Source organism: Neolamprologus multifasciatus, chromosome 4 (genome assembly GCF_963576455.1).
Source record: "Neolamprologus multifasciatus chromosome 4, fNeoMul1.2, whole genome shotgun sequence".
Taxonomy (NCBI): Eukaryota; Metazoa; Chordata; class Actinopteri; order Cichliformes; family Cichlidae; genus Neolamprologus; species Neolamprologus multifasciatus.
Window position 1 is genome coordinate 24205954 of NC_140442.1, and position 25310 is coordinate 24231263.

Genomic DNA, 25310 nt, shown 5'->3' on the forward strand with positions numbered 1-25310 from the left:
GTAGGTACAAAGTTATTTTCCCCAGTAAAAAGTTACAGTCAGTCAAAAAACTTTTTTTTTATGCAGGAGTGGCACATGCTCAGCACAACAGAGCTAGAGATACAACAAGTAGACAATTGTAAAAGGGAATTTTTTAATCAACATGAGACCTAGCCAGGTTTTTGTATCTGTTTTAAGTGGTGTCTTAAACTTTTTGGATTAATTTCTTTTCTAAAAAAGGAATTACATTTTTTTTAAATCACATAATAAACTTTAGTGTCATTTGTAAAGCGGGTGGCACTACCAGTGTTGGGTAAGTTACTTTAAAATAGTAACTTAGTTACATTACTAGTTACTTCTATCAAAAGTAACTCAGTTACTTCAAGTTACTCGTTACTTTCAAAGTAACTATAGGGAAAGTAACTTTGGTTTTACTCAGAATTCTCTTATCAATGTGTTGCTTCCATAACTTTGCCAGTCTTCTAGCTTGCTTACTTGCCACAAGTGCACTGTGCCACCTACCAATAGAAAGGAAAAGATAATGTGCATATTTCCACGAGAGAAATCCCACGCCTGGACCATCATTGACCGCTGCCATGATTCTAGCCTAGGTCACAGCGTCATGTGCGCCTTTTACATCCAACACAAAAACTGCAGTCGTGGTGCTTTGATTGTACTCAGAACTCGGAAATTCTGCCTTCTAAATAGGAAGATATAGGTAACACCAGACTGCAGATGAGCTGCATACAGGGCTGGACTGGGACAAAAAATCGGCCCGGGCGTTTTGACTAGAGACCGGCCGCCATTATAGGAAAACTCATAAAGCCTTTGAATGAAAACAAACGCTGTTGTGACAGTGATGTACACTGTCTTGATGGTATATATGCATCAATCTATCAATCGTTTGTTGTAAGATTCAGATAATTATTTTTTAAAAGCTAGACATTTTAAATGAGAATAAGAAAGAAAAGTATTTCTTTGTGCCCACCTCTCCCTGTTAATGCCCTACCTGGCCCCCCTGGCAAAACTTTGCTAGATCCGCACCTGCACAGTTACCAGCTGTCAGCTTCATAAAAAAGGATCCTGGGGTTATCTGTCTCTCAGAAACAGTTCATAACTTCCCTTCAACTCATTCATGTCACCTAAAAGGTAGACCTGTTTCTCCATCACCTGTTCAGCTCTGATGATTCAGTAAGGACATCTCCTGGTTTCATCTTCATGTTTCCCTCTCACCAGATAACCAAACCGACATCATGACCAGCAGCTTTTTTGCAGCTGTGGCTCCAGCAAACATCAGCTGATACTAGAAATTAATATTAAATAAATTCTAACAACTGCTGATCAAGCTTAAACGTGCTGCTGTTGTTTAGCGTGACATTGGCTGGTTTCCTCTTTCTGGCGCAAAGTGGGCGATAAACAAACAAGAGAGCCGATCAGCTGATCATTGATCAGTTTTCATGATTGAAGTAGAAACGGGAGAGGGAGGGGGGAGAATGAAAGAAGAAGAGGCAGCTGTGCAGCAAAGACACAGAATAACTCCAGCTTTGTGTCTTTTTCATTGTAGCTGAATTACGGGACAAACTGTTCTTTTTCACCTCAATAAGAAACGCGTAATATTTTATCGGAATACCAGACGGGACAGTTGGCAACTCTAATAACTTATGAACAAAATAAAGTTCAACATCATTAACTTCATAGCACCCACCCAGCTGTATAGAAACTCTGTCATGCTAGCTAGTACGCAGTACGGAAAAAGTCAGAATAACGAAAATAAACTCCACCTAAACTTGGTTTATATCTGACTCGGATAGCCTGCAGGTCATAACTTCTTACCTGAAGTTCAGTTCACACTTGGACCGGCGGCCGCCTCGGGTCTCTTTTCCTTCTGCGTCCCCTTTCCCTCATCCACCTGCTGCCTCCACCACTTGCTAATGTTACTGAATCTGTGGAAGCTCCGCGATAGCCACCACACGAAGTAACGAGTAACGACCCTATCTAAATCCCAGTAACGACTAACGCGTTCCTGATTTTGGCATAATAACTAGTTACCGTGCTCGTTACCAGAATAATAACGTAGTTACTGTAACGCGTTACTAAATAACGCGTTAGTCCCAACACTGGGCACTACTACCACTATTACCACAAAGTAAACCAATGATTCGATACAGTATTTGAGATTTGAGCTTTCTCAGTAGATACATGGAATAGACTACAAAACAGTTCATTTGATGCCAGTCCCACTCTCTCTGTATGTCACTCACTCGCTGATACTAACTGTCAACTCATTACTTCTTTTTCTGTCTTGCAACCCCCCCCCCCCCCCCCCCCCCCCCCCCCCCACACAACACACACACACTCACACACACAGATTTTAATTTAATCATGTTTCAAATTTAATTTCAATCTGCATGTATTTCAATATAAACTATTGGAAGTAAGACAGAATTTTAAAACAAAAAACCATAAAGAGAACTTAAAAGTATTCCAGCTGCCAATTTGTACACTCATGAGTCTAGTGTATTTTCTTTCTCTCTCTCTCTCTCTCTCGCTCTCTCTGTCTCTCTCTCTCTCTCTCTCTCTCAGACGCAGACACATTCAGACGCATGCGCGCTCACGCATTATCATTTTATAAGTCAAATTTTCGAGCACCTCCTGAACACCTCATCTTTTTTTTAACCCATTGCGCGCCAACGGCCAACCGCCCTCATTCCACTTAGCTGACTACTGTGGTGAGTAAAAAACTCTCAGTGCTGTACTGTTTTATTTTTATGACCATAAAAATACAAGCTTTGACATGACAAGTCCTTTTAAAGTTAAACTGATTTCAAAGAAAAAAGAGAGGAAAAAAAGAATAACCTTGCTTTTACCTTAGTAGTTTTATGAAAGATTACTGTTAGCTGCAGTGCTAACTTTAGCACTTTAAAAAAGTCCTCCCTTGATGCTCGCATGTGAGCAGTGTTGGGACTAACGCGTTATTAAGTAACGCATTACAGTAACTACGTTATTATTCTGGTAACGAGCACGGTAACTAGTTATTATGCCAAAATCAGGAACGCGTTAGTCGTTACTGGGATTTAGATAGGGTCGTTACTCGTTACTTCGTGTGGTGGCTATCGCGGAGCTTCCACAGATTCAATAACATTAGCAAGTGTTGGAGGCCAGCAGGTGGATGAGAAGGAAAAGAGACCCGAGGCGGCCGCCGGTCCAAGTGTGAACTGAACTTCAGGTAAGAAGTTATGACCTGCAGTCTATCTGGGTCAGATATAAACCAAGTTTAGGTGGAGTTTATTTTCGTTATTCTGACTTTTTCCGTACTGCGTACTAGCTAGCATGACAGAGTTTCTATACAGCTGGGTGGGTGCTATGAAGTTAATGATGTTGAACTTTATTTTGTTCATAGGTTATTAGAGTTGCCAACCGTCCCGTCTGGTATTCAGAGAAAATATTACGCGTTTCTTATTGAGGTGAAAAGGAACAGTTTGTCCCGTAATTCGGCTACATTGAAAAAGGCACAAAGCTGGAGTTATTCTGTGTCTTTGCTGCACAGCTGTCTCTTCTTCTCTCTTTCTCCCCCCTCCCTCTCCCGTTTCTACTTCAATCATGAAAACTGATCAATGATCAGCTGATCGGCTCTCTTGTTTGTTTATCGCCCACTTTGCGCCAGAAAAGAGGAAACCAGCTACCTAAAAAGGATCCTTTTTAGGTAGCTGACAGCTGGTAACTGTGCAGGTGCGGATCTAGCAAAGTTTTGCCAGGGGGACCAGGTAGGGCATTAACAGGGAGAGGTGGGCACAAAGAAATACTTTTCTTTCTTATTCTCATTTAAAATGTCTAGCTTTTAAAAAATAATTATCTGAATCTTACAACAAACGATTGATGCATATATACCATCAAAACAGTGAACATCACTGTCACAACAGCGTTTGTTTTCATTCAAAGGCTTTATGATTTTTCCTATAATGGCCGGTCTCTAGTCAAAATGCCCGGGCCGATTTTTTGTCCCCGTCCAGCCCTGTATGCAGCTCATCTGCAGTCTGGTGTTACCTACATCTTCCTATTCAGAAGGCAGAATTTCCGAGTTCTGAGTACAATCAAAGCACCACGACTGCAGTTTTTTGTGTTGGATGTAAAAGGCGCACATGACGCTGTGACGTAGGCTAGAATCATGGCAGCAGTCAATGACGGTTCAGGCGTGGGATTTCTCTCGTGGAAATATGTATTATCTTTTCCTTTCTATTGGTAGGTGGCACAGTGCACTTGTGGCAAGTAAGCAAGCTAGAAGACTGGCAAAGTTATGGAAGCAACACATTAACAAGAGAATTCTGAGTAAAACCAAAGTTACTTTCCCTAGTAACTAGTTACTTTGAAAGTAACGAGTAACTTGAAGTAACTGAGTTACTTTTGATAGAAGTAACTAGTAATGTAACTAAGTTACTATTTTAAAGTAACTTACCCAACACTGCATGTGAGTGAAGTTGGCCCCCCACCTTCTTCAAATCCAACAAAAGTGGTATCAAACATTTGTGCTACGTTTGTGCTGCAAAAATTTTCGTTTGTGCTGCTATCATTTTAAAGATATTCACAGCGTCATGTGCGCCTTTTACATCCAACACAAAAACTGCAGTCGTGGTGCTTTGATTGTACTCAGAACTCGGAAATTCTGCCTTCTAAATAGGAAGATATAGGTAACACCGGACTGCAGATGAGCTGCATACAGGGCTGGACTGGGACAAAAAATCGGCCCGGGCGTTTTGACTAGAGACCGGCCGCCATTATAGGAAAACTCATAAAGCCTTTGAATGAAAACAAACGCTGTTGTGACAGTGATGTACACTGTCTTGATGGTATATATGCATCAATCTATCAATCGTTTGTTGTAAGATTCAGATAATTATTTTTTAAAAGCTAGACATTTTAAATGAGAATAAGAAAGAAAAGTATTTCTTTGTGCCCACCTCTCCCTGTTAATGCCCTACCTGGCCCCCCTGGCAAAACTTTGCTAGATCCGCACCTGCACAGTTACCAGCTGTCAGCTTCATAAAAAAGGATCCTGGGGTTATCTGTCTCTCAGAAACAGTTCATAACTTCCCTTCAACTCATTCATGTCACCTAAAAGGTAAACCTGTTTCTCCATCACCTGTTCAGCTCTGATGATTCAGTAAGGACATCTCCTGGTTTCATCTTCATGTTTCCCTCTCACCAGATAACCAAACCGACATCATGACCAGCAGCTTTTTTGCAGCTGTGGCTCCAGCAAACATCAGCTGATACTAGAAATTAATATTAAATAAATTCTAACAACTGCTGATCAAGCTTAAACGTGCTGCTGTTGTTTAACGTGACATTGGCTGGTTTCCTCTTTCTGGCGCAAAGTGGGCGATAAACAAACAAGAGAGCCGATCAGCTGATCATTGATCAGTTTTCATGATTGAAGTAGAAACGGGAGAGGGAGGGGGGAGAATGAAAGAAGAAGAGGCAGCTGTGCAGCAAAGACACAGAATAACTCCAGCTTTGTGTCTTTTTCATTGTAGCTGAATTACGGGACAAACTGTTCTTTTTCACCTCAATAAGAAACGCGTAATATTTTATCGGAATACCAGACGGGACAGTTGGCAACTCTAATAACTTATGAACAAAATAAAGTTCAACATCATTAACTTCATAGCACCCACCCAGCTGTATAGAAACTCCGTCATGCTAGCTAGTACGCAGTACGGAAAAAGTCAGAATAACGAAAATAAACTCCACCTAAACTTGGTTTATATCTGACTCGGATAGCCTGCAGTTCACACTTGGACCGGCGGCCGCCTCGGGTCTCTTTCCTTCTGCGTCCCCTTTCCCTCATCCACCTGCTGCCTCCACCACTTGCTAATGTTACTGAATCTGTGGAAGCTCCGCGATAGCCACCACACGAAGTAACGAGTAACGACCCTATCTAAATCCCAGTAACGACTAACGCGTTCCTGATTTTGGCATAATAACGTAGTTACTGTAACGCGTTACTTAATAACGCGTTAGTCCCAACACTGGGCACTACTACCACTATTACCACAAAGTAAACCAATGATTCGATACAGTATTTGAGATTTGAGCTTTCTCAGTAGATACATGGAATAGACTACAAAACAGTTCATTTGATGCCAGTCCCACTCTCTCTGTATGTCACTCACTCGCTGATACTAACTGTCAACTCATTACTTCTTTTTCTGTCTTGCAACCCCCCCCACACACACACACACACTCACACACACAAATTTGAATTTAATCATGTTTCAAATTTAATTTCAATCTGCATGTATTTCAATATAAACTATTGGAAGTAAAACAGAATTTTAAAACAAAAAACCATAAAGAGAACTTAAAAGTATTCCAGCTGCCAATTTGTACACTCATGAGTCTAGTGTATTTTCTTTCTCTCTCTCGCTCTCTCTCTCTCGCTCTCTCTGTCTCTCTCTCTCAGGACGCAGACACATTCAGACGCATGCGCGCTCACGCATTATCATTGTATAGTCAAATTTCCGAGCACCTCCTGAACACTCATCTTTTTTTTTAACCCATTGCGCGCCAACGGCCAACCGCCCTCATTCCACTTAGCTGACTACTGTGGTGAGTAAAAAACTCTCAGTGCTGTACTGTTTTATTTTTATGACCATAAAAATACAAGCTTTGACATGACAAGGTCCTTTTAAAGTTAAACTGATTTCAAAGAAAAAAGAGAGGAAAAAAAGAATAACCTTGCTTTTACCTTAGTAGTTTTATGAAGATTACTGTTAGCTGCAGTGCTAACTTTAGCACTTTAAAAAAGTCCTCCCTTGATGCTCGCATGTGAGTGAAGTTGGCCCGCCACCTTCTTCAAATCCAACAAAAGTGGTATCAAAACATTTGTGCTACATTGTGCTGCAAAAATTTTCGTTTGTGCTGCTATCATTTTAAAGATATTCAAGAAAATTTCATAGAGGTCATCAGAGGTCAACCAGCCCGCTAACATTAATGGAATCAAACAAAACTGGTGTCAATCAACTGTGCTACGTTTGTGCTGGTTTGTGCTACTAAAATTGTCGTTTATGCTGCCTCTTTTTTAAAGATATTATTGAAAATGTAAAGGTCAAAAGGTCAACCATCACCCCACATTACCCAAATCAAAGAAAAATTATGTCAAACATTTGTGCTACATTTGTGCTGGTTTGTGCTGCAAAAAATTTCGTTTGTGCTGCTTTCATTTCAAAAATATTAATAAAATAATGTCCTGATGCATGCTCAATCATCCAGGTAAGTAAATTCTAAAAGGTTGATTCTGTTCATACCACTGATTTTCAGTGGGAGAAACGTTTTGTCACTCATCCAAGTGACTTCTTCAGTCTCAGCTGACTGCAGGTTTCCCCAACCTTATAAACAGTACATTGCACAGCGAAGGAAACTAGCACCACTGAATGAAGAATGGGCTGGGGGGTTAGTTCCATGATTGTTAGTATGGAAATTCTTACGACCATTGATCAACGACTACTAATCAAAGACACAGATTCTCGAATGGCCATGAGTACCATTCACAGAGAGTTGGGGAATGGCTGCAATCACAGCATTGTCCAGACTTCCCGCCACCAGTGAGTGAATGAGTAGTGGAATTGTAAAGCGCTTTGAGGATCTCGAAAAGCGTTATATAAATGCAATCCATTATTATTATTATTTTTATTACCTGCACTTCCGTTCTGGTGTTGGTGCAAAAACAAAAATGAAGAAACAAACACAACAAAACACTGCTCCACTTTAACCCCTTACTTTGGCAGAAATCATCTCTCATTATCCTATAATATAGGCTGCTGCATAATAATACGATTTTTGGAGGCTAATAGTAACGTGAAATAATAACTCCTCCAAAATGCATTAAAACAAAAGATGCCTCTTTGAAAATGTAAGGAGCAGAAAGTACCAATATTTGTTTAAAAATGTATGAGTAAGAGTAAAAAGTAGTGAGAAAAAAACTACTCAAGTAAAATACAGATGTCTTTAAATTTAAATTTAAAGTGTGAAGAAATCGACCCAACACACACAATCTTTGTGTGCTCAGTGTGGCTTTTATTGAATACTCAGCAGCTGATACTGTTGTTTTCGGTACTCAGACGCAGGAAACAGGCACTCCTTAGCTGCTGCAACCAATCCGCTCCTCCGGCTCCACCGTTACTAAATACACAGAAGGGGAAGAAGATCACACACCCCGGCCACATTAAGTAAGTTACTATAAGTAAGTACAGTAACAAAATATTTGTATTTCGTCACTTCCCAACTCTGTACTTAAGAGAATCAAGTACAGAGCAGGCTCTTCTGTGTTTTCATGGCAGCATGGAAAACACTTATGTTTACTCCAAGAAGCGCTGCGAGTTTGGCCGTCAGTGTCAGTTTTCGGATTCGCCTACTGAGCTGCTGGTGGACATCCTCCCGGACCCAACCTGGCCCTCAACTTCATCCAGAAGAGCCACCGGGACGTGGCCACGCAGACAGGTGTGGAGATGTCAGAGCACGAGGTGAGCCTCACGCCCAAGAGATCATGGGATAATTATCAACTAAATTATCAAAATCAAATAATAAAATAATTATTACAGAAAACGTTAAAAACAAAATTGTATGAATCTGAAGGGTCTTGATGCATGCAGACTGAATGACTTATGTCAGTCTGAAATTACCTGCCACTTAAGTAACTTATTACTTAAACTTCATTCCAAAAAAGTTTGAATTAGAGCTGGGCGATAGAACGATAATGATATGTATTGCGAAATAACTTTTTCTCGATAGAAAAGTTAAACTATTGCGATAACCCTCATCTCGCTTGTCCTCTTAACAAAAAAAAGAAAAGAAGAAGAACAGCCAATCCAAATTAACTAGCGCAGAGCCGAACCAATCACTAGCCGCAGCGTCACGTCAGGTGACTTATTACGTACAGCACAAGTGCCAAACCGCGCATGTGTATTTGTTTGGGAAGCAGCCAGCCGCCGTGCCGCCCGGGGTAATGGAGGAAATGAGTGTGCCGACTAGAGAAAATCAACCGAGAGCGTGACCGAAGGTTACCGAAGAGAAAACAGATGATGGTTCCAATGCCGGAGAGATTGTCGAACGGAAGAAAGCCATAGAAGTTCCGTAGTGTGAAGGTATTTCGGCTATTTCAAGGTTCTGACAAAAAACAGAGTAGTGCGCACTGTAAATTGTGCCGAAAGCAAGTCTGGAAATACGATAAATCGCTTTCTGACTGAAAGCGCTAATTCGTCATTCGGCTTTTGCCAGACTAAAGTAACTGTTAAAACTGTTTGAAAAGCTAAGCTATACAACAAGGAGAGATTGAGAATTCCTTTAGTTCTCAGTTTATTTGATAATTGACAAAAGTTAGTCAATTTGTCTGTTCTTCTGTAACACAAAACTAAGATTTATTTTTAGAATTAATATTTTGTTTCTAAGTGGAATTGACAATTTGGTAGCCTGTTTCGTTTGTTCTATTTTGAAACTAAACGCTTGAGCGGCTGCCTTTTGTATAGTTTGCGATATTTGCCTTTATTTATCTGAAAAAGTCCTCATGTTCCTTAAGTACATCTACCCTGTTAAATATTTAAATCAAAACAAGCTGCTGATTATTTCACATTTTACTTGTGAGCAACGGCACATTTAAATCTTACAAATATAGTCATTTGGCTTGTGATATATATCGTTATCGCCTGAAATGAAAAAAACATATCGTGATATGGAAAAATCTTATATCTCCCAGCTCTAGTGTGAATAGAGATACAAGACTAGAATATGTGACCGTGATCTGCCAGAACATCCCAGTCCCCAGTTTCTTATGTGGGCCCTTGGGAGAATTAATTGCCTGCCACCATCTAGACTGTGAGCCTGAGGAGCCATGCTGATGGTTTTCTCTAATTTTTACTGGCAGCGTTTCTTTGTAGTTTGTAGAAATGGAGATGTTTTATTTTTCTTGAAGACATCTCAGGCTATTGATGAGTTTTAGAAATTATTTATGAGTTGTGGACACTGTCAGATCAGCCGCCTTTACACAGAGAAATGTGAATACTCTAGCGTTATGGGTAGGGATAGCTCAGTAGGTAGAGTGGTGGCCCTATGATTGGAATGTTGGGGGTTCGAATCCACTGAACAGGCTCCCCGAGGTACCCCTGAGCAAGGTGCTGTCTCTACGCACTGCTCTTTGGGTGCCCAGTGGCTTCCCACTCCTTCTCTGAGTGAATGGGTTAAATGCAGAGAGGGATTTTCCCTCGGGGATCAATACAGTATATGTTATTATCTTATTAGTATCGGGCTAGGAGAAATCAAGTTAGAAGCAGTCCATGCTTCTAACTGAGGACATAACTGAGTGTGACGCTCCTGCAGTAACTGATCAACTACACAGCTTGAACTGGATTGCCAAAAGGGTTGAAATTACATACATAGTAAAGAGACTGGTTCTTATATACAGAACATGCCTCATTCACCCATTCATAAAAGCAACTTTTCTGTGCTTTTTATCACACTCTGATGAATGCATCAGAATGCAATTCAGGGTTCAGTATCTTGCCCAAGGGATGCAGCCAAGGACTGAACCACCAACCTTCTGATTAGTGACCTGCTCTACCTCCTGAGTAACAGTACACTGCGTGAATTGCCTGTCTGTGTGAATCTCAGGTGCTACTTGTTGTTTTCAGGTGAACACAGAACTTCATGAGACAAGAAGCTGTGGAGTAAACCACGTGGAGGGGGGTGGCCCAAGGACATCGACTCTGCTGACAAGAAACAAACAAGCCTTTTCAGGAATAAAGTGGAAAAGGACGAGAGCTATAGCAACAGTGTTCTGCAGCTGTGCAGAGTAAGATCCAACTAAATCCACAGCAGTCCACCTAGTCTTACTGTGATGCATGCTGTCTGGTTGGAGTTTTGGGTTGATGCATGTTGGCGGGATGGTTGCTGGCTTTATGGATGGTTGGGTTAATGCAGGTTTGTTGGTTGGATTGATACTGAATGGATACATGTTGTTTATGGATGTTGTGTAGCCCAGGGTTACAAACAGATAAAAGTAGAAACCTTTTGTTAGAATTATTACACAAGTTGTTAATGCATTTAAGTTAAAACATTCAAAGCTAAAGAGCAACACTGGTTACGCTGGTGAGGCTGCTTAGCTCTACACTTGCTGTAAGCTGTGCCTCTGACGTAAGAGGAACATTGTTGCCGTTGAAGCAGAGAAGCAGGTGAAAGCGTAATGTGTCTTTTGTTAGCTAGTAGATCTGGAGACCTGAAGCTCTCACCTTGTAAATACACAGTCTTTGCACTAACAGTTGCAGCTGCTTAAATGTTAAAGCTGTTCACTTGGTAAACAAATGTCAAAGATTACAGTTCTCTGTGATTAGCTAACTGGTGCTGTCTAAACACACACTCCTTTGTGTTGGTGTTTTGGTTTGGAAGTTGAGTTGTTGTTGTGAGTTGAAAGAAAATGAACATGCATGCCTATTTGCACTGAGTTGTTTTAAAGTAGTGTTTTTGTTTACCACTGGTGTTATTAATTGGTATAATGAATAGAATATAGCGAGTTTGCTGCCTTAAAGGAGCAGTATGGATTAGATCTATGAAACTAATTAATTTAGTTTCACAATTGGTAAGGACCATATTACTATGTAACATAAAAAAATGATTTGATAGTTGTACAACACATTAGAAAAAAGAACTTGCATTTAAAAGTTTCCGTTGGTCCTTAGTTCCTTAAGCAGCAATTTATAGATAATTGGTAGCATGTGTGTGAAGTAATCGAGTGGTGTCGTTATAGCAATGTGGCCAAATATCGCATCAATCACAGCAATCAATCAATCTGTTCCCAAAGTCAAGGTGTGTGTCATGCAGGAGCTAACCGCAGCCTTAGGCTGTATATTTTGCCCCTTTGTTTAATTTCCAGTGGTCTTTGGCCAGTGTTATAGCAAGTTTGAGGCTCAGCTTGCTGATGGTAGTGGACCCACTTCGCTGTTCCTGCTGGGAGCGCCTCCACAAATTGCTGCAGTACGAGGAGGTTCAGCAGCGGAGCTTCTTCTTTGTTGGCCGAGGCTTCATCTCTGGCTACTGCATTGTGCATTAGCATATGCAAAGGGTCTGTCCCCCAGCTTCATCCGTCCTCCTCACAAATGGCGGTAGTGGCCCTCTGATGCCCTCTACCCAGTCGGTGTAGAATTACCTGGCAGACATTGTAAAACAGCCCCTTGCTGCTGCTGAAGGTTGAATGGCACTATTGGGCCTCCCCCAACAGAAAAAAGCAAGAATTGCGACTGTTCTCGCTCCCATTGGCTGCTCATGGTGCATGGCAGTCCGCAGCTCTCTCCTCCAGGCCCCAGTGTTCCAACTGAAACAGGGGAGGCATGATTGAACAATGGCTGCCAGCCATGCTGAACCCACAGCACCATCCCTGGATGTTGCCTTGCACGGAGGGAGAATAAATAACAGACTGTGATACTTGCACTTCGATTAGTTGATTAGTAGTGTATGATGATAGCAATAAATCAACAAAAGGATCAATGAGTGCATTTCTGGCTCTGGTCACACCCTCATTCTATGATGTCATTCTAATGGTATCATGTTGTCCAGGTCATGGAGGACGCCATCAGACTGAACAATGCTGTGGACATCCATCAGGAGTATTTCAAGGATGAGGAGGAAGTGGAGGAAATTCAGGAGTCACCATCAGCCTAGATCATCAATGTCTTCAGGTATGGCTGACATGAGGGGTGTTTAGCATCATAGTCATTAATTAAAGCATTCTGTCCTCCTCGTTTATGACATGATGCGGATGATGGATAACCTGAAGCTTCTTGTTTTTGCGCAGAAAAATTACATGTACATATTGAGTTAATAAGCATCACTGTACCATGTCAACCAATCAAACAATTATATGGAAACATGGCATTGGTTGTTTAGGAAGAGGGGGAAGTTTTAGGAGTGAGAGAGCGAGTAAGTGAAAGAAGGAGAGAGCAAGTTTTGAGATGTGAGAGGTGTGTGACGTTTAGCGTGTTTGGTGTCTTTAGGTAGTTTGATGTCTTGTGTAGTTAGTGTGTAGTGTAGCTGTTGTTTTGTTTTGTGTGTCAGTTATACTTGTTAACTCAAAAGACACGACGTCGTACTCTCATTCACAGCGCTTTATTCGTTCTGCCATTTAACATACGAACAACAACAATACTTTCGCGGGCCACAGTACTCTCGCGATAAAACAGAAAATAACAGTTAACAATCTCCCTCTTTCTTTAAAAAATAAAATAAAATAAAAGTATAAACACACCCCTGTAAACATTTGTATACATATATGTATATATATAAACAAAAAAACATTTCAAAAGTGCTTTGCTTTACTTAAAGCATACTATCATTGCACACAATAAAACAATGGTGGCATTTTAATGCAAAGACAACTTTGTAAACAAAGGATTACAGTATCCAGAGTCCTTCATCTAGCGCCTTAGAAGGGTTAAAGGTGAAACTCCCTTTTTTGTCAGACAATCAGCAAGTTGGGATTTTGAATCTGACCAACAAACCTGTCTGATTTTCTTGGCTTGTATGAGCTCTTTAATGCTGCTCATTTCTAGCCTCAGTCTCTTCTCTGTAACCTGCTTAGTAGATTTGAGTGCATCAAACAGGAATGATTGTCAGTCACACAGATCAAAGGAAGAGCGTTCAGACCAGTGTTACCAGTTGTAAGCTCAGAAAAAAGTGTTGCCAGGAAGACAGCACTGTCTATTCCATCTGACATGGCAAGAGTTTCTCCTGCCAGTGTACTTCTGACCACGCGCCTGATTTTTTTAGACTGCCAGAAGAGAGGACAAAACTTTCCTCCTTTACCCATAAGGAGGATTAATGCCCCTCCTTGAGTACCGCCAATCAGGAAGGTTGCCAATGAAGCATCACTGAAAAACAACCAATGCCAGATCCTCACTGCTACCCAAGTGCTGAAACTTAAGAGTCACTTTCTCTGCCTTAAGTTTACGGATAACTTTGTGCACTTTCATGATAGACTGTAACAGTTGCATCTTGATATTAGATCCAAGGGCTACATGTGTCAACATAACATCAGGCCTCGTTGTTTGGCAACCCACAAAATCTTGTCCTATTTTTGACTTGAGTTTGCTCACGTTCTGTTTCACTTAAGGAAGCCTCCCTCTGTACAGCCCGTGCTGCTTGTAACTGAACCGTTGTAGGTTGTCAATGTAAAGTTGTTGCTGCACCTCTATTACATCATTAACATGTACAAATGTCCATACCGAACATAAGAAAAGCTGTCATGTCTTCCACGGCCCACAAGGAAGGTAGATTTCAGTACAGGAAGGATATGAGTTGCAAAGTGACTTGAACAGCCCAAAGGAAATCATCAACGTGACATGCAAGCACTCCTGTAACCTCAGATTGTTCATTCTGCCAATAGAACACTGCAGGATCAACCTGTGATTTTTACCACCGGTTTTGAGCATAATGTCTTTGACCTTATTGTACCAATAAAGTGAAGCATCTGCAAGTCCATAAACACACTTTTTCAGTTTCCATAGAACATTGTCCTTGCCAGCTTCAGGTGGGGGACGAAGATAAATGTCTCTTGACAGTTCCATTCCCTGCAAGAAGGCAGATTTAATGTCCATTGAATTACTCTCCACTTGTTTTGACATATCACAGCTAGCACCAGTCTGAGGGACTCAGACGCACATGTTGGAGAGTCTTTCTGTAGTTCTTTAGTATTTACCTCTTCAAACCCCCGTGCCACAAGTCGAGCCTTTGGGACAAACCATTAGTAGTTTCTTTGAGTGTACAGACCCATCTAGTAGACACACATTTTTGACCCAGGTCTTTCACTTCATCAAACACACCATTACTTTGCCAGCTCTCAATCTCCTGCTGCTTAGCAGAATCAAAGGAAATATCTTTTGTTATGAGTACATCTGCATCTCTGTTTTCAGCTTCAGTGCAAAGACCATCAACAAGTGACATGTCTACAGCTTTCTTTTCACCTTCACTACCATCATGCTGAAGATATTGCACATTGTACCAGTTTTTGTATTGCCCTTTGCTTTTCCCGCTCTGCCTAGCACTCTGGCTGTGTTGAACACCGTTGTCTCTGTTGGTAAAAGTGATCAGCTGTCCTGATCTTAACTTTACATTTGCAGAGACATGATCAGCGGGTGTAGAGGGCTCATTTGCAGTTTGTGTGACAGACCTGTTTTCTGTAGTGTGTGCCAGACATGTTTTCTGTAGTGTTAGTTTCTCTGTCAATAGTGATGTCTTCTTCCTCACTAATACTCACCATCGGTGTGTGTCAGTGTCATCATTTTCAACTGCGTCTTTGTTGTCATCATCAGTAGTACTGTGTGGTATTTGTTTATCTCCAGTCTGTGAATCCACTTTACTCAACCTTGACTGGTGTACTCTTACAAGAGTCCCCCCATGTCTTACAAATACAACAGTTCCATCCTGCCCAATAACTACACCTGGACCCTTCCACTCTGTACAGTCGACTCGTTGTAGTTACTTTATCTCCTGCATATTTGTCATCTGTAGGCCTAAGTTGTTTGCGTAGTGCTCTCCTGATCCTTTCTGAACACTCTGCCTCAGTAAATGCTTTCCTGGAAGCATGTAATGCTGATATATGTTCAGCTACTCTTGCACTTACAGTTGTGCCCTCTAAGGCAGGTGGCTTATCCATCAACACAGAAGGAAGGTTGGGGTTTTGGCCAAACACAAGTTGATGTGGACTATAACCATGTACATTAAGCATACTGTTTTTGGCCATAAGGGCCCAGTCTAGCGCAGTGTGCCAGTCACATCCTCGTTCCTTTTTTACCTTCAGGAGGATTTCTGTAAGTGTCATTTATGTCTCTCCAGTAGTCCGTTGCTCCAGGGACTATACCCCGCCGTTGTTTTTACCTCAATGTTGAAGTTTTCAGCCATGTCCCGAATCTCTGTGTTGTTGAACTCTCCGCCGTTGTCTGTGTAGAGCCGTCTGGGGGCACCGTGAATGCTTATCCAGGTGTGAATGAAGGAGTTGACGATCTCTGGAGCTTTCTTTGTCTTTACGATGCTGCCGGCACTGAAGCGTGTGAAGTGGTCGTGATGTGAAGGTACCACACATTGGGCTCCAGCTCATGTAGATCCATCGCTACTGTCTCATTATACTCAGAAGCCAGGGGTAGACCAACAGCAGGTCTCGGCTTGGTTTTGCAATATTTCTGACAAATGTCACAGTCACGAACTATCTCTTGTAGAATAACTGCACATTGTTTATCTGTATTGCCAGAGCTTTGGATGAGCCTCAATAACCTCTCTGCAGATGCATGACCAAACTGCTTATGAACTTCACAAGGACTTTCTGTTTCTCTTTTGTAGACATTTCAGCAGTTACCATGAGAACTTCATTTTCATTGCAGCTTTCTGTAGTATTTTCATCTCTAATGTCCACACAATAGTGTCCCGAACTAGTGAGCTCTAGGGGAACAGGCTGCTTGAACATGACAACACTGTCATTCTCCATGTCTAGAACAGTCCCTGCTTTCTTGAGAGACGTTTTGCGTAGTAGTGGAATGTCAACAGGAACTACTTCACTTTCAATGTCACATTTTGTTTGTCCAATTTTGGCTGGAAGTTTCACTTTTCTGCTGGAATACACTACAATACCATCCCCAAAGCGAAATGGTCTGGAGCTGGGGGTTTCTGATTGCAACAACTTGTTTACTTGGCCTTGGCTGAGGTCACACATGTAACTATCTAGCCACTTCTGACCACAAACTGTACGTGTACATGCAGTATCAATAATGGCTGACCCCAGTGCCTCAGTCAGGAAGATTTCAGAGTCTGTCATTGAGGCTTTAGTGTACAAAGTAATGTTACACTCCTCCACTTTCCCATCTTCAGTTAGCTTTACTTGGTCACCATTATGATGAGGACAGTCTTTGCCCAGTGGTAAGTGCTCTGACAAATAGCACATCTTGTTCGCTTGCCAAACTTGTCAAGTGGATTGGTACCTTGTAGTGGTTGTCGCTGTCCACTCCGCGACGAAGTACCGTTGTTTCGTTTGTATTTGGACCTCTTTGTTCCGTAAGGAAAACTGCATCTTGGTTCAGTTGAATTCCGCTGAAAACTGGTTACTTTCCCTCCGAAAATCCGTTTCAGTGCAGACTTCATAGACGCAAACGTTAAGTCCGTGCACGCTGTCAGTGCAAGCTGTCGACTTTTCTCATCAAGACAAGCTGTATCTAGAAGCTTAAATGCTAGCACAGCGTCAGGCAGCGTCATGTTGTACTTTTTCATCCGGTTATAACGCTGTTCAAAGTCTATAATGTAGTCTGCCATGGACACGCTGTGGTTCTTTGCAATGGAGTCAAACACGAGTAGGCTGCATAAGTGTTCTTTCTTCTCTCTGAAACACCGCGTCAAGTTTGCAAGTAGTATTTCCATACCGTCATCTTGTCCAAATCTTCCGCGGGTATCTCCATGGCCGTTTCTCGGCTCTTCCCTCGAGCCCCAGCGCCACCGCGAGTGCCTGTTTCTTTTTATCCAGCTCCGTAACTCGTCTCCAGATATTGACTTCATTCTTCCAGCACTCGTATGGCCTGGCTTCATCAAGCTTTGGTGGTACTTTGTAATTGGAAACCATCCTCTGCTACCAATGTTAACTCAAAAGACACGACGTCGTACTCTCATTCACAGCGCTTTATTCGTTCCGCCATTTTACATACGAACAAAAACAATACTTTTCGCGGGCCACAGTACTCTCGCGATAAAACAGAAAATAACAAGTTAACAATACTAGTGAATGTCACAGTTGTCGCAAAAGAGCCACCGACGAAGGATTGCAGTGTAAACAGGAGAAGTGATACACCTCCTGTTGTCAGGTGTGCAGTGTTTAGGCCTGTGGTGTTCTCCTCTGTCTTATACTGGACAGAAACAGTTTTTTGGAGTGGCACAAATAATGTGTGTACCTTCTTATTTAATGCAGAAACACCTGATTGTTCTGTAAATAGTTTTAAATGCTTATATAAAAAGCCTTTACTGCATTTTTAGGTAAAAGAATTTCTATTTGCATTTCAAGTTATGAAGATATTTTGTTAAAAATATTTGTGGTGTTACAGTAAAAACGTAACTTTTTTCTACTGGTCTGACATTACCTCAAACTCTGACAGGCAATAACTTCCAGTTCAGGTTAAACCCAATCTCTCTGATTGGTCAAAGCAAGAGTCTGCCTATCTGAAATTGCTCTATTGATCACTGTTGTTTTTTTCAATGGTAAAGGGTAGGGCCACCTCTAGTTTAAATTGCTTTATCGTTGGATCGGGAGGAGGAGCCACAGCTCAGGGTTTGCTTCGTGAGTCAACGAGATTGTCATTTTTACCTACACTGGCCGATGTGTGAAGATGCACCTGACTTTCTTGGGGATTCTCACTCCAATACAATCACCTCACAATGTGTTGGAGCATGTGTAGACTGACTAATTCAGATTTTGTCATGGTCCGGGGGAGTTCTGGATTTTTCCAGAAAGGTGGTCTCAAACATTCAGTGCCAGGATGTCGACTAACCCTCGTTAGTGAAGGCTTCACAGTCATAGAACCTCATCATAGTTAAACTCTGTTTTTAATTCTGTTTTTCCCTCTGCTCTCAGCCGCCTGCTGGATGCCAGCTCTTCACCTCCATATTCCTGACCTCAGTCCGATGCCGGTCTGCTCGCAGGTTCTTTGTTCCACGCGCCTGCCTGCCTCTCTGCCCAGCTTGCAACAGTTTTTGTGTTTTTGGACTCCGTTCACGCCTCACCCGGACCCCTCTCCTTTCCCATCTACGTCTCGCCGCCGCCTGCACAACTAAGACTGTTACTAATTACTGCCCATCACATTTTAATACCTGACCCCACTTGCATTCCTCCCTTCCCCTGCAGCATAGGGTTCACGCTCTGGATTTTACCCAGTGTCGGGTTCCTTAGCTGCTCCCCTTACAGCAAGAGACTAATTCCCAGGACCTTTTTCACGGCACATAAAGCGTACGTCTAGTTCATGGTCATGTTTTTGTTGTGTGATTCTTTTAGTGATGTCTAGCTGTGCCATAGTGTGTATATATAAGCTCATAACTTACCACAGAAATTTTACCTTGTTTCATTGACCGAGTGTTTGATACTGTTCAAGAAGTTTTGTATGAATTACCTCATATTGTACTTTCGTGGCCTGTGCCCACTAGTATTGCTTTAGTTAATAGTTCTTTCTTAGTGGTTGTTTCCCTTCCAGAGGATTTTTCTGCTTCTCGCTCTTAGTTCATAGTTTTAGGTCATTTGCATTTTGTTGTTCACCCCACAGTTTGTGTCACTCTATTTGCAGTAATAAACAGTTGCGTAACATCCACACCTTGCAACTCCGAGTGTTGTCTGCACCTGAGTCCATTTACCTGTGTTTGGCCGCTCGGCAGTGACAGATTTTCCTTTTTGAATAAAAAAAAAAGTAAAATGAATTAAAGCCTTCCAATGCCAGTGCGGCACGCAGCCTCCAGCTCCCTCCATCCTCACAGGCCTCTGTTGTTACAAAAGCACCAATTTAATTAAGAAAAACCTTTTTATTGTCGTTCAACACATTTTCACACAGACACACAGACCCCAAAAGCAGTTGTCTTAATTTATTATTTTATTTATTATTTTTGGACATATGATTATTGTTAGTACCAAGTTCAGAAATATCATAATGTGATGATTTTCATAAAAAGTTATAACTGTCATTAACTCTTACTACTTCCCTTATTATTTCCTCAGTTATAAACCACTGGTTTGACATAAGGTACATAATATCCCTCCAGATGTGCTAACTCATGGTGTCCAAGGTTATCTGGGGAAGTAGCTGAAAACAAAGTAAATCTTAACTAAAAGAGACACACAAGCCCCTTTCATCATCAAGAGAAAAAGACAAAACTTAGAAGCTAAACAAATGTCAAGAAGGTTAGATGAAAGCAGATACACTCCTCTCCACGGAGCAGGAGTAAATCATCAAAACATATACAGCCACCACACAGCAAAGGCAAGCTAACACTGGAGTTCTGCTGTCTCTTTTAACTGCATAGGACAAACAGCTGCACACAAAGGCAGGAGAGGGAGCAAAAAAACTGGAGCAAAATCACAGTGTTTCATGCTAGGCCTGTAAGCCACACACAAAATGACCAATGGGTCTAAAAACTACTGGTTATGGAATTGACCCGTCAGCGATGGTCAGCATACTCCTCTAATTCTCAACCCTGGTCCGATCTCTAGCCAATAAGCATCCTGACTGGTAATTGCTGTACTTCTTATGTCCTCAGAGATCCTAATGAGGTCAAACGTACCGTCACCAACCTGTCCACAGGCTGACTTAACACCACATCAGGGTCAGTATGTTCACTGCAGAATGTTTTGTGTTACAGGAAATCCGAACAGGAGGTGCCTGTCTGGAGTTTGAGTTTGAGGCCACCGTGGTGAGAGGTACTTCCGTTTTTGGGATTTAGGAAACAGTTCTCTGTTATGCAGCTTCAACTACATCATTATTACCGAACGTGTTTGATTCAGTTTGGTAAGCTCCAACAGTAGACTTATGAGTATCCCCACTGCTGCCTGCTGCCTTTCACCCTGGATGTCTTCATTTTGGGAGTTTGGTTTTTGTGCTGGAGCTGTATGTAGGATGATCCTGGGCACATCCAGTCTGGATCACTCCACTTCCTGCACCATGAAAACATTGAAAATGATGTGAGGAATCCTATTACTATTTAAACAAAGTTAAAGGTCTGATGACTGATTTTAGAAAATGTTTTGTATAGTCACTTTCACTTATTCTGGACAAAATCCCAGAGTATGGAACAACAAGCATTAGAAACAGTTTGGGTTCAGCAGCATCATTCTGCTGGACAAACCACAGCTTTGATTCAGTCTATTTTGGACTTTGAAGTATAGTGTAAGCTAAGACTCGGATGTGGTGGCATTTGGTTTCTCAGCTGCTGTACAAAACACTGAGGTGTGAAGGGTAATCATCTATCCGTGGCAGCATTGTTCATGCTGTTTAAGAAAGCTATAACTTCTTCTTTCCAGATGGCTTTATTCTTCTTCCACTCATTGGAGATACTGCCTTATTTTAAAGAGTCTGTACAATTTAACCTCACATTTCTGAATTCCCACTAAATAGCTAAGAACAAAAATGAATTGGTGGGTCTTAATTTGATCACATCCCATACAACTCCTATTTTGTTATTTGTGTGACTATATAACACACACACACACACACATATATTTCAAAAATTAAATACTGTTGGGTTCCTATCGGCTTATAGATGTGCCAAGCACACAGTTTACACTGATGGTAACGTGATTCCTGAAAATGAAAGTAACCTCTCTTGGTATCCTAAGAAACAAAACCACAAGGTAACCTGGTATTGTTCCAAAAAGTGATCGTGTGCAAAACAGTCTACGTTTCTACGTGGGTTGTTTGTTTTTTTTTATTTTGTGTAATGTCTTTGCTTATATCGGTAAACTAACTGTAGCCAATGAGATTTATGGGATTATAAATAAAAGAAATGACCTGTTTTGTAAGTATCTGTAAGACTCTTTTATTGTACCCACATTGTAACCATTCCAGTCCAGACCACCTGTAATATCTTTCGAGAACTATTGTTATATTTATTGCAACTTGAAATATGTTTTACAGATTAGAGTCCAACAGTTCATTAATAGAAGTTAAAATTGTTTGGCAAATACCAGAAACCACTTTTTGGCACAACACCCCTGTTTCATCGCAAAATGGAACAACTTTTAATCCTTCATGTAAAAAAACAAAAAGAAAAAAAAAGCCTTTTTTCTGCCCGTTTATCTCACGAATTGATCACAAAACAGGCGAAAGAAAACGAAAGCCATGCTTGGCCTTTCCTCCCGTAATTAACCACGCAGTATTAAAATCGAGCCGGACTTACCGCGAAGATGATGTTGAAAATGATGAGGATATATTTGCAGAGCAAGCCACATCCATCCAGAGCCATGATGATGATGATGATGATCAGCGGATCGTTGAGCTGAACACACGGTGAAAGTCTGTAAAGTGCAAAAAGCAGAATTCCCTCACCACTCCGAGCAGGCCTGGCAGATTATGCGCATTTAAAAATACAATACAAACGTTTTCTGTACTGCTGTGTTAGTTTCTACTATTTCACTCTATTTAATCCGTTAATCGCGCATTAAGCAGCCAGTATTGCGCTTAAAAGGTTTAGTAGTCTTTTGGATTTCAAATAGATTACAGCGTGGCAGAAACGCTCGCTGCGAAATCATCTCCCAAACCAATCGATCAATACCTTTATCGATGTTTGTCTGTCTGATCAGCGGCCCTCGGTCAGCTCACCAGGTGGGAAACGAAACAACTAAATCTTGAACGCTGCTGCGTGTGCTTTTCCAAGCCTCGATCTGCGTCGCGCTCCGCCTCCTCGTCCTCGCTCGGTCTTCTCATTGGGAAAACCACGTGAGTGATACATGCTTTGACCCATGGGAAGGTGCAGCAACGGATCGTTTGTAGAAGAAGAAGAAAGAAAAGGAAACTTAAGGAGAAACGAGAGTTAAAAAGACAGTGATAGTGTGATTTTACGTATACCAGCAGACAGACCGTGATTGGTGAATATCAATCAGAGTGCCTGGACATTGTTTGCGGAGTTCCACAGGGGTCAGTATTGGGACCAAAGCTGTTTATCCTCTATATCAATGATATATGTAAAACATCTGATATATTGCAGTTTATTTTATTTGCAGATGATACAAATATTTTTTGTGCTGGAGAGAATTCACAGCAGCTTTTGGAAATTGTCACACAAGAAATGATTAAACTAAAAACATGGTTTGACAGAAACAAGTTATCACTAAATTTGAAAAAAACTACATTTATGTTATTTGGAAATTGTAAAAAATGTCGGAGCAAAATTGTTAATAAACAATGTTGAAGTAGAGCAAGTTTCTGAAACAAAATTTCTGGGTGTGATAATAGATAACAAAATCTGCTGGAAACCTCACATAAAGCATATACAAGCTAAACTGTCAAGAAGCATCTCTGTACTGAGTAAAGTTAAACATTTTTTGCCTTCCAAATCACTCCGGGTACTTTACTGTTCACTTATATTGCCATATTTAGAATACTGTGTGGAAATCTGGGGAAATACATACAAAACTTCACTTCAACCACTATGTAAAACTCAGAAAAAAGCAATCAGGATTATTACTAAAGCAGGATTTAGAGACCACACTAACATCATGTTCTTGAAATTAAAAATTCTGAAGTTTATGGATCTTATAAAATATAAAACTGCAAAAATTATGTACAACGCCAGATACAATATGTTACCAGGAAATGTACAGAGGATGTTTTTTGACAGAGACGGGGACTATGCATTGAGGGGAAAATTAAATCTGAAGACTCTTAAAGCACGGACACAGGTTAAAACCTTTTGTGTTACTATTTATGGGGTAAAACTGTGGAACAGTTTTACTGTGGCCCTACAGCAATGTTCAAGCATTAGTCAGTTTATAAAGATGTTTCGAAAACTGATTTTGGAAGAATATGAAACTGATAAAGTTGATCACCCATTGTATATATAACTATGCTAAATTGTATCTAAATTATATCTATCACTGTAGCTATGTTTATACATGTTCTCCTTGTTTATTGTGTGGGGTAAGTGATGATGGGAATTAGGTGAATAGTGGGATTCAATAGAATGTTAAGCATGGGGTAGGGATTAATAAGTATGTTATACTTCTTCCTACTCCATTTCAGACCTAATAATTGTCATTTCATGTAATTGAGATTCTGTTTGATTTATTTATTTATTATTTATTTTTATTTTATTTTTTTATTTTATTTTCTTTGTTTTATCTGAGCACATACATGTGTGTATGTACACAGAGTAAATGCAAGTATGTGTACTTGTGTATATATTGTTTTTGGGTTTTTTTTGTATATGTCTGAAATAAAGATACTACTACTACTACTACTACCGTGACTGTTTGCGTCATTTAAAATGTTCTAATATTGCATAAACATAAAAAAAAAAAACGAAAAAATAGGGATCTAAGCCTTTTTTTGTCTATTACAGTTATAATCTTTCTTATTTCTTTCTTTTTTCTTGTTTTTTGTTTTTGTTTTTTTTGGGTGGGGTGGGAGGAGGAGTCCCACACAGCACACGTGTGGCTTCCGTTCTGTGCACACAGCAAAATACAAAAATAATGCCAAATATTTGACAATTGTGTACTCCAGATTTTATTGCTTTATGCCTCCTGTGTCAGTTCTCAGTTATCCAGTAATAAAGATTGGCATATGGCTGTGTTACATTTGTCCTACTCTAAAGAAATCTCAACCTGCTTCATTAAAGAGGACATGAAAGGCTACACATATAAAGCACTTTATAAATGAGGACTGTGTGGAGGAGAGCGTGTTTGAGACAGGTGGTTCATTGTGTGGAGGACTCCTCCACACAATGAACTTCATGCAGTGTAAGTCTATTACCCACAACCAACCAGTTACATGACATGTCAGTGGCTACATCGGTGCCAGTTTTTGAGAGGAGGTCTCCATGACGTAAATTAGCCTTTATATGTGTAGCATTTCATTATCCTTCTTCTGAACCACTTTGATGCCATCTGATATGTTCTGTGCTGGTTTGAGCACAGTTAGCAAGCCTTTTTAAACTCCAGGACCAGGTCAATCGGGTCTTTTAGAGAAGCCCAGAGGTTCTAGACTTGAGCCTGTCCTTTGTTTACCTACCTGAGAGCCGCACACTGTAGCAGCTAGCTCTGTGGGGGCTGCACGACGTTCGGGGATCAGTATGCCCATGTAAACTTCTCAGTTCAGAATCCACAACAAATGGCCCACTAAGACAGTCAGATCACAGGTCCTCTTACTGCCAAGTGGCAGTCAGTGATCTGGTTTTGGACTCTTCTCTGTCTGCTGAATGGAGACCCAGAGAAGAATGGACTTTTTGTACTAGCTGTTACAGACTGATTTTAATACTCTGTAAAATGCAAGGACTTTGAAGTCCTTGAGCAAGGATGCTGAATCAGAGGTGTTGAGTTTGATTCTCTTCATGGTACAGGGAAAGTTTCTTCCCCTTCGCATGACACACTGTGGCATTTGAGGGAACCCTGTTGAGGCCAGCCGAGCAACTTCAACACTAAAGGTTCATGTGATAGCTGTATTTGTATATTATTACCAAACTGATGACAAGTTAGTCAATGCACATTTCTTGGTGACACAGATTGTATGAGGCTCAGGGTGAGGCGTGCTGCAACATGTGGCCTCCCATTGGTTTAGCAGCCTTAGAAAAGT

The 25310-nt window shown here is 41.0% G+C and overlaps 1 protein-coding gene and 1 long non-coding RNA gene across 9 annotated transcripts in view; one reads left to right on the top strand and one right to left on the bottom strand.

Moving 5' to 3' along the window:
• Window positions 1-22429, bottom strand: part of cd9r (CD9 molecule related) — a 38841-nt gene extending 16412 nt beyond the window's left edge. The window contains exons 1-2 of the mRNA XM_085157821.1: window positions 22297-22429; window positions 21922-22039 (exon numbers count right to left, since the gene is read on the bottom strand). Coding sequence (XP_085013947.1) covers window positions 21922-21987 — 66 coding nt within the window. The 5' untranslated portion in view covers window positions 21988-22039; window positions 22297-22429. The remainder of the gene's footprint in view (window positions 1-21921; window positions 22040-22296) is intronic.
• Window positions 2568-19346, top strand: LOC146520543 (uncharacterized). 8 transcript variants are annotated; one of them, XR_014873842.1, is made up of 7 exons: window positions 6455-6585; window positions 8097-8204; window positions 8316-8498; window positions 10659-10819; window positions 12577-12698; window positions 18620-18694; window positions 19235-19346. It is a non-coding gene; the product is annotated as an uncharacterized LOC146520543 (long non-coding RNA). The 8 variants fall into 8 exon arrangements; XR_014873843.1 differs by having other exon boundaries at window positions 18638-18694; XR_014873839.1 differs by lacking the exon at window positions 6455-6585 and adding an exon at window positions 2568-2708 and having other exon boundaries at window positions 18620-19346.
• Window positions 22430-25310: the final 2881 nt, after the last annotated feature.